We start from the raw sequence: 14,937 nt of genomic DNA on the forward strand, positions 1-14,937 counted from the left end.
CTTTTATTAAACTTCTCATTGACCGATGGAGTGCAACACCCGCTGAGTTGAATCAAACGGCTTGAAGACCAAAGATAATAAATAAAAAAAACTCCAAATGAATACACCTAGACACATACACCTAGAATGACTTCAGGGTAAGTAATTTATGGCTTAATTTTCATTTTTGGCTGAACTAACCCTTTGTTCACAATAGCATTTAATGTATCACATGCACATAACTGATCATAATAACTAAACAGTGACTACACAAAAACATGCAAGACGGCTACGGAACAAACATAAAGTAATCACAAAAGGAGAGGAGAAAAAAACATCAAATAACCCACTTTAACAAATCTACCTCAGATTTCAATAACAAGGAATAGTTCACCCAATCCATCCTCAGGCCACGCAAGATGTAGATGAGTTTGTTTCTTCATCAGAAAAGATTTTGAGAAATTTGCATTGCAATCACTCACTCACCAATGGATGCTCTGCAGTGAATGGGTGCCGTCAGAATGAGAGTCCAAACAGCTGATAAAAACATCACAATAATTCACACCACTCCAGTCCATTTTGTAGTGTGAAAAGCTAAAGATTTGTTAAAAAAATAAATTTATCATTAATTGTTCTGTGGATTACTGTATTGTTTTTATCAGCTGTTTGGACTCTCATTCTGACAGCACCCATTCACTGCTGAGCATCCATTAGTAAAGAAGTGATTGCAATGCAAATTTCTTAAAATCTTTTCTGATGAAGAAATAAACATCTTGGGTGGCCTGAGGGTGAGTACATTTTCTGCATTTTTTATTTTATGGGTGAAATATTCCTTTAGGTACTTTCGTAGTAAACCAGCATACTGATTTATGACTCATGAGCAAAAACAATAGAAACCATCCTTAAATTGAAAAAGTTCAAGATTTGTGAATTTTTGACCTACTGATAAAAATAATTGACTTATTCAATGTGAATCAGACATCACTTTTTTTTTTTTGCATGCATGCATGCAATCACGAATCAAAGCAAAAACACCTGGAAATAAAACTGGAAAAAAAAAAAAAAAAAAAAAAAAAAAAAAAAACTATTTTAAGCACTTAAAGAGAACATGACGTGCTTGAAGAAAGCAGTGTCAGCATCTGTGACCCTGACCTTTGCCCTAACTCTCACCTGGGATGACCGATATAGTTTTCAGGGCTCGAAGAACTCTGAACGCTCGCAGCGCAGACACATTACCCAGATCCACAAACTCTGTTAAATATCTGAAACATGGAGGGTGGGAAATATAACACGGCCAGACATACAACACACAGGAAGGTTCGAGACACAGGGTTGCAGTCGGGTTTTAAGGTCACACAGAACGTCGCACACCTGTACGTGTTCTCTGCTTACCTGGGATTACTGAAATAGTTTTCAAAGCTCTGAGTACCCTGAATGTGCGGAGGGCTGATACATTGCCTATCTTTATAAACTCTGTGACAAACCTGTGGGACCAAATGCACAGATACAAATAAAGCTGATGGGCACTGGAGATGCCAAGGACCTTTATGGGCATTTTATGGACTAATTATCAGTTAAGGATGCATAATTTGAGATTATATCGGTTTCTTAAAAATTTTAATGAAATAAATAACTGTTTAAAAATAAATAAACACAAGTATTATAAAATCTAAAAAGTGATTATTTAAGAGTGTTAATAAATGAGTGCATAAACATTGTATATAAAATATTTAATAATACATTTTTATTTCACATAAAATATAATAAAACTATTATTAACTATTAACTTTTTTTTTGCAGTAAACCTTTCTCTGTCATTTAAAATAATTGTACAAGTTTTTGAGAAGTCTTAGTAAAGAAAAACATGTTTTTAAAACCTACAAGGTGTTTTTGTTTTTTTGTTAACACTTTCTATGAAGCCCATATTTATAATACATTATAAGGGTATTCTTAAGGCATATATAATGAATGCATAATGCATTATTAAAAACATCATAATATGTTATATCATTTCATGAATAAACAACAATTATAATACATTATAATACTTATGTATTTGTGTTTATAACTTTTAAAAGTATGATTATTTCTAACACAATCTACTTTTACATTTTCAATGGACACTACCATATCTTGACATATGTGACAGGTTTATTAAAGATCAGCACTGTATCTTACTACATCTTGTAAGTGGTTAGGTGTTAAGTGTTATTTAACTATTTTCTGTAGGGCTAATGTTAAATTTGATGTGAGCTGGTTAATACTTTTAAATGAAAAAAAAAAACCCCCAAAATAATCAAAACTGACATTACAATAAAAATAAATATATATATATATATATATAAAAGTGTCACATTACTCATTCATCTGATCCGATATCTGATCTTATGGTTGTTTGAGAAACAATTATTATTATTATTATGACTTAAGTGGTCTTCATCTGTTTTAAGTAAAGTAACATAAGAAACATGGCATGAATTATAATACATTATAACTATGATAAATATAATCGATTTTAATTTATGTGGATGCAACATTTTGTGTTATAAATCATCCTATTCTTAAAAGCTATATCCACAAAGAAGTAAATATTATAACACATTAAAACTGTAATTATGCATATTCATTAGATGATACAGCATACAGTATAATGTGTTTTTATAATGCATTATGCATTCATTATAATGCCTTAAGAATATGTATTATATGTATTATAAATACAGGCTTCATAGAAAGCGTTACCGAAATGTGTTTCAACCTATAGATTTACATTTTAATATTTAGTCATTTACCAGACACTTGAAGATGATCATTTTTTACGTCTCTATGAACTATGAAACACTACAGTTAATGAGTGTAATTTATATGCCATTAGCACCAAACAGAATTTAAAAAATAAATAACATTCTGCCATCATTTTCAGACATATTTAAAATTAAAAACAACGTAAATATGTAGAATGGGACTTTTGTCTTGGTGATGTGGTTGGTGAAAAGTGGTTTTATAGACTACATTTTAATGAAGGACAGTAAAGGCAGAATAAACCTGGCCAGCTAGACACCAGCAAAGTCTCTATATTCTAATAACTAATTCTAATAACTTATAACAGTGTAGTCGTGGTAAATAACAAATTTGGTATACTTACGCCATGACTATAACCATAAAATCCAACCAGTTCCACGGGTCTCTGAGAAACGTAAACTGTCCCACACAGAATCCCCTAGCGATGATCTTTATAAGTGCTTCAAAAGTGTATATCCCAGTGAAGGCATACCTGTCAAAAACAAGACCCTCAGTTACTGCACTCAGCGAACATGGTGAATTATTCTTGAAAAGCAGCAAAGAGATCAACTCACTCTACATTCTTCGCCCATTCTGGAGTATTTGAGTAGACCATGAAAGCACAGTTTGCCAGTATAGTGAACATTATAAACATACTGAACAATGTGAAAGCTGCAGTTAAGGAAACTAAGTGGGGTCAGTAAGAATTTTTTTTAAGTAAATGAATACTTTTAGACATCAAGGAGTCAAGGACACGTTAAATTGATCAAAAGTTATAGTGCAGATATTTATAGTATTACAAAAAAAGAAAATATTAAAATAAACACTATGCTTTTGTATTTTCTGTTCATGATTCATGGTTGTATCATGGTTTCCACACAAATGTGAACAAATGAAAATAAGAAACGGCTCAACTGTTTTCATAATTGATAACAATAAAATGTTTCTTGAGACACATATCAGCATATAAGAATGATTTCTGAAGGATCATGTGACATTGAAGCAAAGATGCTAAAAATTCAGCTTTGCATCACAGGAATAAATTCGATTTTTAAATATATTCAAATAGAAAACAGTTATTTAACATTGTAATAATATTACAGTTTTTAAGGTATCATTCTCAAAATCATTAACAAATCTTACTGAAATACAGAACACAGATTTTTTCTGCAGTGTGGAGTAAATTAGATTTAAAGGGGCTTTAGCGAGTAAAATGATAATCCATTTAAAATAGTTTTTCTGAGAAAAGATTGAATACTAAAGCGGTTCTCATATGATTTTGGATCAGGATCAGATTTTACATTGGACATCAAGTCATCAAGCCATAGTCTCAGGCTCTCAGCTGCTAATAATTCATCACGCAAAGCATGCCATTTGGGGCGTGTTTTCTTTTGTTAATGGTTTCTGAGAACAACATGTCCATCTGACATTGAATTTGATTCATCATGATCATTTTCATTTCATTATTTACATTTATTACCAATCACTCACTCATTTTTGGGTCGTAAACTACCAATACTATGGAATAAACCGTAAAAACATAAGATCCAACCTTCACAGCAAGACATGTTTCATGTTTCAGCAACTGAGAAGGATATGAATGCACCAAAATCTTAACTGAAATTCTTCTCAGAGGGTTGAAGGGACTGAAGATGTACAAGGCAGGAGTGGCGTTGAAACGGTTGATTGTCTTTTTTTTGTTCACTACTATAAAAGTCTAAACAAGAGGGAGATGAAGATGAATACATTAAAGATGGACAAAACAGTCAGCAAAAATTATATATATATATATATATATATATATTATTTATAGTAATATTATATTTATATAATTAAATATATTAATAAAACAAGCACAACAACAGAGAATATAATTGATCCTTACTTTACATTTGAAAACATTATTTGCTGAAAATTTGATTAATGTCCATGAAATATTATTATGCTATTAAAGTTTTTTTTTTGTTTTTAAATTTCAAAAACATCTATAAAGTTTCTTTCCGTTCCTAAAATTTTTTGTAATATTTAAATTAGACTTTAAATCTCAGGTTTTTATTAGGGTGATGCTTTGGACCCCTCACAGTGTGGACATATAAATATAAATCCAAACTCACTGCCCGATTGCTGTAGAACTGGTCCAGGTCCTCCAGTGGTGTGGACACCAGTCCTCTGGGAACGTCTCCGTATATGAAGGGAAGATTTTTCCCGGCCTCCAGGCCGCTGTTGGGTTTTCGTCTGCATTCATCATCTTTATTTCTCTCCTGCTTGTCCTTGGACTTCCTGGCATTCTCCTCAGCAATCCGGCTCTCGATGGCCTTAAGAGATTCACGGGTGAACTTATGGAAACTTTTAGGTCCTGGTGGAGTAAACGAATGCGCCATTTTCTCATCCTGAACCTTCAGAGGGATTCGCTACAAGTCTGCATGAGAACAGCTACACGTCTGGCAGCACCACCGAGAAAGAGAGAAATACTGAGTCAGAGGGACAGAAACACATTAAATGTGATGGGTATCTGTATGGTTAGCTTTCTAAACATCCTTCTGGAACCACAAAGAGAAAAAGCCTCCTGTAAGTGATGGACACGCCTTGCCATACTCAAAACCATCAGCTGCTCTCAGAAACAGAGCTCTTGAGGAATCAGTGTTATGTATGGCACACAAATAAATGAACACAGTCCCACCCCACTTAGAGGGGCTTAAACCTACAACTAGCTTAGAAGGACTTGGTATGGGCAATTTTAAAATTTTTATTATGTTTATTTATTTACATTAATTTAATATATGGACTTTGGATTACAGGTAATAATGTTGTAAATTATTCTTGCAAAGACAGATCATTTTGCTTCATAAGATAGAAGTATATCGTCAGGAGCCAAGTTTTTATTTTTATTTTTTTTATTCTTAAAGACAGACATCCATTGACTTGCATTTTATGAATAACCAAGGACCACAGTTTCAGCTTAAAATATTCTTTACTGTTCTACTTAAGGAAAAAAAGTCACCTACATCTTGGATGGCCTGTGGGTCAGGAAATTAAAGGGTTAGTTCACCCAAAAATGAATTGTCTTTGATTTTTCAAGCCATTTAATTCCACTCAGTGGGTGTTACATGCATCAGTCCAAAAGATGCTAAATAAAAAGTGCCCATCCAAAAAAAAGTGTCTCACACGGCAACAAAGGCAAAGGTGTCCTGTAGCAAATCAATGCATTTTTTAAAGAAAAATATCCATATTCACTTAAATGTAGCTTGCGCCTGAGATTTTTAAAATCTCAGTTCAAAGTCAAGTCTGAAGTCTTTGGTTACGAGTCCGAGTCGAGTCAAGTCATTTAATGGCTCGCTAAAAAATATCCCACTCAGATCCTCATGTATTGAAATATTCCTACAAAGTTGTTTTATAGGCTACAGAAAAGAATATATGATCTAAGTTTTTTTTTTTTTTTTTAAAGATGTAAGGTTAATGTACATACAGCCTGTTATACATTTTAATCCATGTTCCAAACATTTTTTCTGTAATCAAATTCTACAATAAGAGTCTTATCTACCATGACACACAAGAAAATATGTGACACATTTTACAAACCCATACAAATAAATTATTTCTTTTTGAAGTCAGGGGTATTCAATTACAGTTCTAAGGCACAGCCTATATATATTGTTTTGTTTTACATGAATTGTATTTTTACATTTAGATACATGCAAGGCCATGTGAGGTTATTAATTGTACTATTACATTTAGATACGTTCGAGGCCATGTGACAAAAATGTTTCTGTTCAGGCTTTTCATCCTGAAATCTATACTATTTTAATATTTCATTTAAAAGCATTATCTACTAAAAATGTCATCAATAATCAAAACATTCTAATCTTGAGCAGAAAGGAATGATAACCAGCGGTTTCAAAGTTTAAGTTCTAGCCTAGCCATCTAACAACAATTTCCCAATTATAATTACAAGATTCTTTGAAATGTAGATAAATAGATAGTAAGAAAAATAGCTATTTGCAGCATTGTTTTTTCTGCTGTATTTTAGTGAAAGTTATCTATAATTTTGCTGCTAAATAACCGCGTCATCTGCGCCGACACGCGTCCCGAGAGAGAAAGCGCACGGAGCTGAAAGGACTTGATTAAAGCACGTTTGGCTTTAGATAAACAATACTAGAGTAGCCTATATAGCGCTAAAGGATATTTACCATAAATGACCCCGAGCACTTGTTATGTGATCCGCTACACTTTTCTGACGTGCTGCTCAATGGTATGCTACAATAATGCTATAATGGTGCTGTGTTACGGCTCGCGGCCCGCATTTTGAATATCAGTTAGGCTATATATAAGGATTTAGACTCGAGTTCCCTTTAAAATATTTAAGAGTCCTTTCCCTCGAGTCGAATCAAGTCTGGAGTCATTTCAGGTCAAGTCTGAAGTCTATAAAAATGCCCGCTGAGTGGCATTAAACAGCTTGATAATTTTTTTTTTTATATATATAATTCCAAATGGATTCGTCTGAAAGAATAAAGTCATATACAACTAGGATGCCATGGGGTGAGTAAAACGGTGCCAAATTTTTATGTTTGTGTGAACTAACCCTTTAACAGCTAATTTTCATTTTTGGGTGAACTATTCCTTTAATTTTCCTCTGTCCTAACTGGTGGATCAACAACAACCCTTACTAACCAACCAGCATCCAAAAAACAACACTGGCAACTATGGCTAGTCAACTAGCAAACCTGTGCTTCTCAAAAAATGGACTTCAGCTGTTTGGTTTACTTGACATTACATATAATTGTAATTAAAGAAATGTCCCCTGGCCTGCTAAAAGACATTAGCTTAGTGCAAATTTCCATGCTGGTCTTATGTTTGTTCTTGCTGGTTGAGTGTGTAATTTGAATCAGCATTTGGAGCACACGTCACGCTCATGTGACAAAGGACAACTGCATACATATCCAGTTCATGGGTCACTCTAATTGAAGTTCAAGTTACATGATGTACATGATGTACTAATAAATATACTTTAAAGAGATAGTTCAACCAAAAATGAACCATCCAACCAGAGTTTTAGAATTGAAGAAGAATTGTTGATTAAAGTTATTTTAGTTTTCTTTGATCACAAAAGTATTCTTGTAACACCATAAAAATATGGCTAAAAAAATGTCCTTTACTATGTTTCTGTGTCACCACTAGTGTGTCATGTTAAAGTTCAACTTGTTCTATAAGCATATTCTGTACCATTCTGTTGCAAATGTTGAGCTCAAGACAAAAAGATTCCCCTTTTGACACATTTGCATACAGTATAGTTAATTTATTTCAACTATTGTAAAATGTTTGAAAGCTGGAAAAAGGCACGCCATTCAATCAATGTGTTCACAAGCTCAATCTCAGCGCGGTCACTTCCCAGTATATGGTCCATCAAGCCCAATTAGTGAAGGAGGAGGTCATTTCTGTTATTTCAGATAAATCACTATAGGCCCAACCATTGAAAGAAATCTCTTCTAATAGGTGTTCACTGGAAAACCCTCAACATTAAGAGCTCCCGAGAGTGATAAACCAACTCTGCACTTTGTTGAGGGAAGACCACATTCACTCCAGAAATCAAACACAGTATAAACCAGCAAAGAGCACATGCTCAATCAGGCAGGAGAACCTGGTGCAACAGAGAAGCCACACATGAGAATCACAGCCAGGCGTTTCCTCTGTAATACTAAGAATCGTTATCAGATATCATTTATTTGGGTCACAAAGAGGAGACATCATTTCCTTGAGATATCAGACTTCACAAATCACGCTGGAAAGAAAGGGATGCAGAATCCAGGTTGGAAAACAAAAATGGTCAGAAATGAGCAAAACATTAGTATGCTTAGCATAGAAAACAAAATTATATATTAAAAAAAACGGAAGGTTTGTTTTTTATTTTATTTTTTGCATTGATGCAAGAGCCATTTTGGAATTCCAGGAAGAACACAGTGAACAGTTTTTAAAAAAACATTTTTTTCCCACATTTTTAATAATCTGAAGAACTTTTTTTCCTCTATAAAGAACCTTTTGAGCAATGGAAAGGTTCCACTGATGTTAAAGGTTCTTCATTGAACCATAAATGCCAATAAATGTCTTTTCTTTTTAAAAGAAAGTGTAAGATGTGAGAGAACTGTATTCTTTTTTGGCCTTTTTTTCCTCATTTTATCCTGTTCTCACAAAGGCAAAAGCACAACAGACATATTCTGTCTTGCAATCTGCTCACCCAACTTAATGAACAATGAATTATTCCACTTGGAATCTCTCATTTATCTTCTCGAATCCTTACTCACGTCTCTCTTCTGGTCTATTTTTAAGGGACCCTTTAAAAATTAATTCCCTCCATTTTCTATCCTCCCAGTCCCTATTAGTATCCATTTCTGTGCGAAAGATAGTAAAGTAGGGATTGGGAAATGCAATACAATAGATTTATCTGTAAAAATGACAAAAAGCTATTTGAATTATACGTAATGTTTTGATAAATGCCATTTTCTTTTTTAATGCAACCTTTCGGTCGTATTTAATACATTTTACTATGTGCTTCAAATCTATTTTGCAGAATTCCACTTAATTTCTTAAAACATGGCATAAAACAATTTTAAGAAACAAGTCTTGCATTTTCTGTCTAAACAAGACAAATGCAGTGTTGCCAAAAAGTATTTAGACACTTACTCTAAATGCCATTGAATAAAAATAAAAATAAAAGTACATTGCATCTGCAAGCAAATGTCACATTTTTGTGAAAAAAATGAATGCAATACAAAAATGCTGGGTTGTTTCAAACCCAACTTTGAGTCAAATACGGACTAACCAAACTTTTGGGTAAAAAAATTTATGTAAACATTTAACCCAATGTTTGGGTTAGTCCATGTTTAACCCAAAGTTGGGTTTGAAATAAAAAGAGCATTTTTTAGAAAGAACATTTTGGTCCCACTTAACACTATACATTTAAATCCATTTTCCACATAATTTCTCAATAATTTTATTTCTCAAAATCTGAAAAAATGTCCTGTGCTTTCCTACTGACCATAAAGCAACCCTTCTGTAAAAAGAACTGTAGAAATAGAGGAAAAAAAGTGTTTGAAAAACTTAAATAAATACATAAATAAAATAAATACTTTTGTGGAACAGTTGTAGCACTTATAATAGGTACCATCCGATTTTAGAAATACAAATGCAAATACTTTATGATTATGTAAAATATATCAGAAATATCAGCTGGGACAAAACCATTAGTAATGCTTTAATCTTTCACTGTGAATTGTACAGTAAACTTTTATTTTTTCCTTCTTTTATTCCAAAACACTAGAGCCACACTTACAGCCACTGACCAGTGATCATCGTCCATTTCATGGTGAAAGTGAAACTGTGATTTCACTTGGGACACAACAGTCTGACAAATGATTTATTGCATTTCAATGTGCATACAGTAGCAGCAGGGATGCACTGGGACTAAAAACAGCCCAGGACCTCTGTCAGAAGACTACAAATTCAGCCCGCTGAAGTTCATATTTATTGATTTTTGCAGTGTTTTGATATGTCTGAAATAGCTGCATAGGCAGCACTTTTAAACTGAACAGCAAAAAAAAAAAATTCTATATCGCATATCAGGGGCGATTCTAGGATTTTGATTTTAGGGGGGCTCAGCCCCCAATAAGGGTATGATTAAAAAAATATTATTTGACTATTAGGGTAGGGTGGTATGCTACTAACCTTACTGCAATCCACTATTCCATTGTATTCCTGTATTTCATATATGGGAGTAGGAGTACTGACTGAGCCATATACAACACTGTAATAAAAAAATAATTATTGGATGTGACCACTAGAAAATAGGGAATGTCGATTTTGTTTTTTTTTACAATGAAGACCTCCTGATTCATTCACTGTACAAACACACGCACACATGTTTCCAGTACAAACACAACATTTTACTGTTTGCATTTCTATGCTCACATACAAACCTCAGATAGGAATTTTTTCCTTTGACGATACCACTGCTTTTTCTTATAAAATGTACAGGGAAATTGGCAGACAATTAAAACAATGTCAGGGTTCAATGACTGAAATGAATCTTGGGAACACAGTGGTATTGTGTGTGTGAGAGGCTGTCTACGTTCTATTCTCACCTGACTGTTGCTCTTTTGCAGACCTACTCCCGCACGACAAGAAAAAATTTCGTATATCCATCTACAATGAAATATAAATTATTTTAGTTTTTTAGCCTTTATAATCAACAATACGGTTGGATATTCATAAAGTCACTTCATGAAAATTGATGTCATTTTAAGTATTTTAACTAACCAGCTAATATTCATTAAGAATATAGACAAACCATGTATTAATGTAATTGTCTATTGGCAATATGATTAATCTGTTTTATATTTATTACTATTTATTAAAAATAACAACATGAATTATCAATTTGCCACTTCTATAAATCAAGTACAAATCTAGTATAATAGTATAAATCAAGAAAATCAAAAATCCCTTTACTCTATGCTTAATCTAATTTATGTATCATGACACTCCTCCTGATTCATTATTACTTAATACAAAACTATATTTAATAATACAAAACAAAATAACTCCACATTCTCTCTCTGGGCCATCTAGTGCTTTCAGACAATGATGTGTGTCTTTAATCATTTCTGTGCATGGCTGCATAATGTAATGTCAAAATACATAATAATATGTCTTTAATTTTAAAAAGTACATGAAAATAAATCATGATCGTTTTCTGAATCTAAAGTATGTTTTCATGGGTGTTAATCACTTCATTTTTGTAGGAATAAAAAACAACTATCACACAAGGGCTGAAGGTGAACGAGGAGAACGCAGCGAAACGTACTGGTATTGCTCCCAATGCTCCAGTAACATTACATTATGTAAACTGCAATGCATTTATGACAAAGAACTGCACCGATGCAGATGTAATATCATAGCATTAGCCAGGGCTGGACTGGGACAAAAAATCGGCCCGGGCATTTTTGCCCAGACCGGCCCACTATATGATCATAAACACCACCCATCTTTGCACGCCCTTAATTATATGCATACCAACTCCTATTCATTAAACCCACTAATGCCATGTAATGAGTGAGTATAGGAACGAGTGAGAGTTAACAGATGAAATAAGTCAAAATTTTATATTTATTAATACAGTTGAACTATACTCCACAGCGGTGAACCCTAAAACAAGCTATAAATGGCTCTGGCATAGCAATACCAGTGTTTCTTACAGGATTTTTGTTAAAACTATGGTGGTGTGTCCTCTGTCCTTCTAGGGAGGTTCGGGGGCATGCCCCCCCGTGAGAAAATTTTGTGCATTTTAATGTTAAATTCATTAATCTGGTGCACTTTGAGAGTTCAAAATTAAAAGCTCCAACCCATATTCAGTGTGCAAATTAAACAAAGAAAAATTCAAACCTCTTTTAGTTACAGTGTCTATTTACATTACACCTATACATAATAATAGTTATAATATTAATCCAATGACAGTAATAGCCATATTTTGTAAAACAAATGCACAAAAAATAAAGGAAATTTTCTTAATTAGTTGTACCAATTTCTATACTTGAAAGAGATAAGCACATGATCTTTTATTTTGATGCAAACTGCATCAAGCTTTTATTTTGGCGGAAAACATGGTTTACAAACGCCTCTTATTAAATTTCTAGTGAATTGCGGTAATCGTCAACTATGCAGATGTGGAAATAATCTACACTCATGACATGGCCTAAGTGTTTTGAAAGTAGTTCTGCTTACCGCAGGCTCTACACTTTCTCATCTCTCTCCTGATCCTCCGTCCTCACTATCATCATCTGCCACAGGAGCTGATGAAGGTCAGAAAACATATATTTTGACACAGTTTACAGTGTCTGCTTTAAGGGCCTGGTTCTATTTTTTCACGCTATTTATCTGCACATTCCTTGCGTTTCTTCTCCATCTTTTTTTACAGATACACACTGACACTGCTCCTGCTCGCTCACTCGTTTAAAGTTGTGATTGGGCCAGCCCAGTGTCAATCAAGAAAAGAGCCAATGGGCCGCTGATCTACGTGTTTCATGGGCTGGTCTGTCAGAAAAAAAAACTAACACTGACTTTGACCAATGCATTACACCGGCACAAACCCAGCGCCGCCAATTAAGCAAAACAAAACAAAACGAATGGGCCGCCGATGTACAAATTTTATGGGCCGTTTAAAAAAAAAAAAAAAAAAAAAGTATAAGTATGAGATATCGGCCCAAAAAGCACGTCGGCCCACCGGGCAAATGCCCGGTATGCCCAATGGCCAGTCCAGCCATGGCATTAGCAATCTATCAATAAATGCACGCACACACGACACACACCTTGTGCTCTCTGCTGTTTGCACTGCTCGGCGCCCCTGCAGATTGAAAAATGCGCTAAATCCAAGCAGACTCAGATAAGGGGAGGAGCCGAAACTTGACGCAGCTTGCCGCCTTTTCAAATGAGTTTTTTTAAAGGTGACTGAAGCGATCAAAAATGTTGGGCAGAAGGCAGAAGGGCAGAAGTTTAGGGGGGCTGAAGCCCCCCTAAAAAGGGCCTAGTGACGCCCCTGTCGCATATTAAATGTGTGGGTTCCACAAGTATTTTTCTCAATAATTTCTTCCATGGGGTTTTTAAAAAGTCTTTGTTAAAGCATGAACCAATCCACAAACAATGAGGATGAAGCAAAATATACTGAAAATCCAACAAAAGCAGAGTGTGTTATCTTTTTCTTTCTTTCTTTTTTTAGAGGGCATAGTGGGCAGAGCTAAAGATCTCTTTTGACACTCTTTGCTTGCTGAAACTCAGATTGGTGGAAATTTCTGTAAAGCATCATGGGTAAATGTAGTTTTTCACCACAAATTCCACTATTGCACATGATTATTTAAAAAATAAGTTGAATTCATCTCAACTGATGGATATAACCAAAGCAAGTCTGTCTTTAATGGTTCAGCAGTTATTGTTAATTATAGCCATCATAATAGACATAATATAGAGGCATTATAGACAACATTTCCCCGATGTCTGAAATAGTTAAAGTCCCCATGAAATCAAAAAGTAAGTTTTTTGGGTTTCAGTATCAATATGTTAGTCTTAAGGTTATCTATAAGGCAGTGTGCTCCAAAACAGTGACAAAATTCGCATTAGGAAGATAATAAGCATTCAAATCTTGCACTGCCAAAACGGCTCAACAATTTTTTTGATGTCACATCGTACTTCATCTTCTCATCAAATCTTCTGACCAATCAAATGCTCTCTAGAATCCAAATTGGCTGCCTCCTGCACTATAACTATAGACCCTGAAGTGCCGTACTGAGATCAGTCACTTGTTCACGGTGTAGTATTTCCTGTATAGTGAATGGCTCGTAGTGCACTATGTAGGCTGTAGGCTATAGACAGTGTAAATAAGCTTTCGATTGGTGCAAATGAGGTCTGGTTTCACATTGTTTCATGCGAACTGCAGCAGCGCACAGTCTGATCCAGACTTTGGCTCCGGTCCAGAGACACAATCTTACGTAAAGTACCGCCCACCACTATTTCAAGGCACTTCAGGGGACCTTTAAGAACACCTCTCCCTTTAAAATCTTCTTTACTTTGTATCTAAATTTGATTTCAACAAGTCTGTAAGTCAACCGGCATTAGAGGTCGACCGATATATCGGTCGGCCGATATATCGGGCCGATATTTGTCATTTTTTAATATATCGGCATCGGCCGATATCAGTGTTTAGTAGCGCCGATTTAAAGTCAGGCACGTCGGCGGGCAGCCCCGTGTTATTGGTGCGGTGGAAAGTGCTGCTGCAGCAGCATGTGAAGCACCCCAAACCAAAAGTTTTGGAAGATTCAACAACAGTCCTGGGAGATAAAGGTAGTCAGAGAATTTCACTCTGTAAATGGGGTGGAGAAGTTGACAGCTCTAACAAACACTGCAGCGTGACGTTACCAAAGTAAACTGTCTCTGACGTTACTCCACCCCGCTCACAGACAGCAGCGTGCTCGGAGAGACAGCTGTCCTGGAGCTGCCCAGAACGGTGATTCACATTTGTTCGGAAGCATGGTTTGATGCAGACAATAACCAGTTTTCCATCCAACTCATTTGTATTTAGGGATGTCAATATTCGATAATTTCCATAATTGATCGTTGTTTAAATTAATGATCAATTAA

At 34.7% G+C, this 14,937-nt stretch overlaps 1 protein-coding gene across 3 annotated transcripts in view; it reads right to left on the bottom strand.

Annotated features, from left to right (window-relative positions):
* LOC132095532 (sodium channel protein type 2 subunit alpha-like) overlaps positions 1-14,937 on the bottom strand; it is a 69,571-nt gene that overhangs the window by 46,387 nt on the left and 8,247 nt on the right. Inside the window, exons 2-6 of one of the 3 annotated variants that reach the window (XM_059500621.1) lie at positions 4,875-5,201; positions 4,359-4,477; positions 3,336-3,425; positions 3,125-3,253; positions 1,150-1,241 (exon numbers count right to left, since the gene is read on the bottom strand). In XM_059500621.1, the coding sequence (XP_059356604.1) occupies positions 1,150-1,241; positions 3,125-3,253; positions 3,336-3,425; positions 4,359-4,477; positions 4,875-5,141 (697 nt within the window). In that variant the 5' untranslated portion in view covers positions 5,142-5,201. Of the gene's footprint in view, positions 1-1,149; positions 1,242-3,124; positions 3,254-3,335; positions 3,805-4,358; positions 4,478-4,874; positions 5,202-14,937 lie in introns of those variants that run through there. The other 2 variants (XM_059500619.1, XM_059500620.1) reach the window with 2 other exon arrangements.

The sequence above is a fragment of the Carassius carassius genome, chromosome 19, assembly GCF_963082965.1.
Source record: "Carassius carassius chromosome 19, fCarCar2.1, whole genome shotgun sequence".
Lineage (NCBI taxonomy): Eukaryota > Metazoa > Chordata > Actinopteri > Cypriniformes > Cyprinidae > Carassius > Carassius carassius.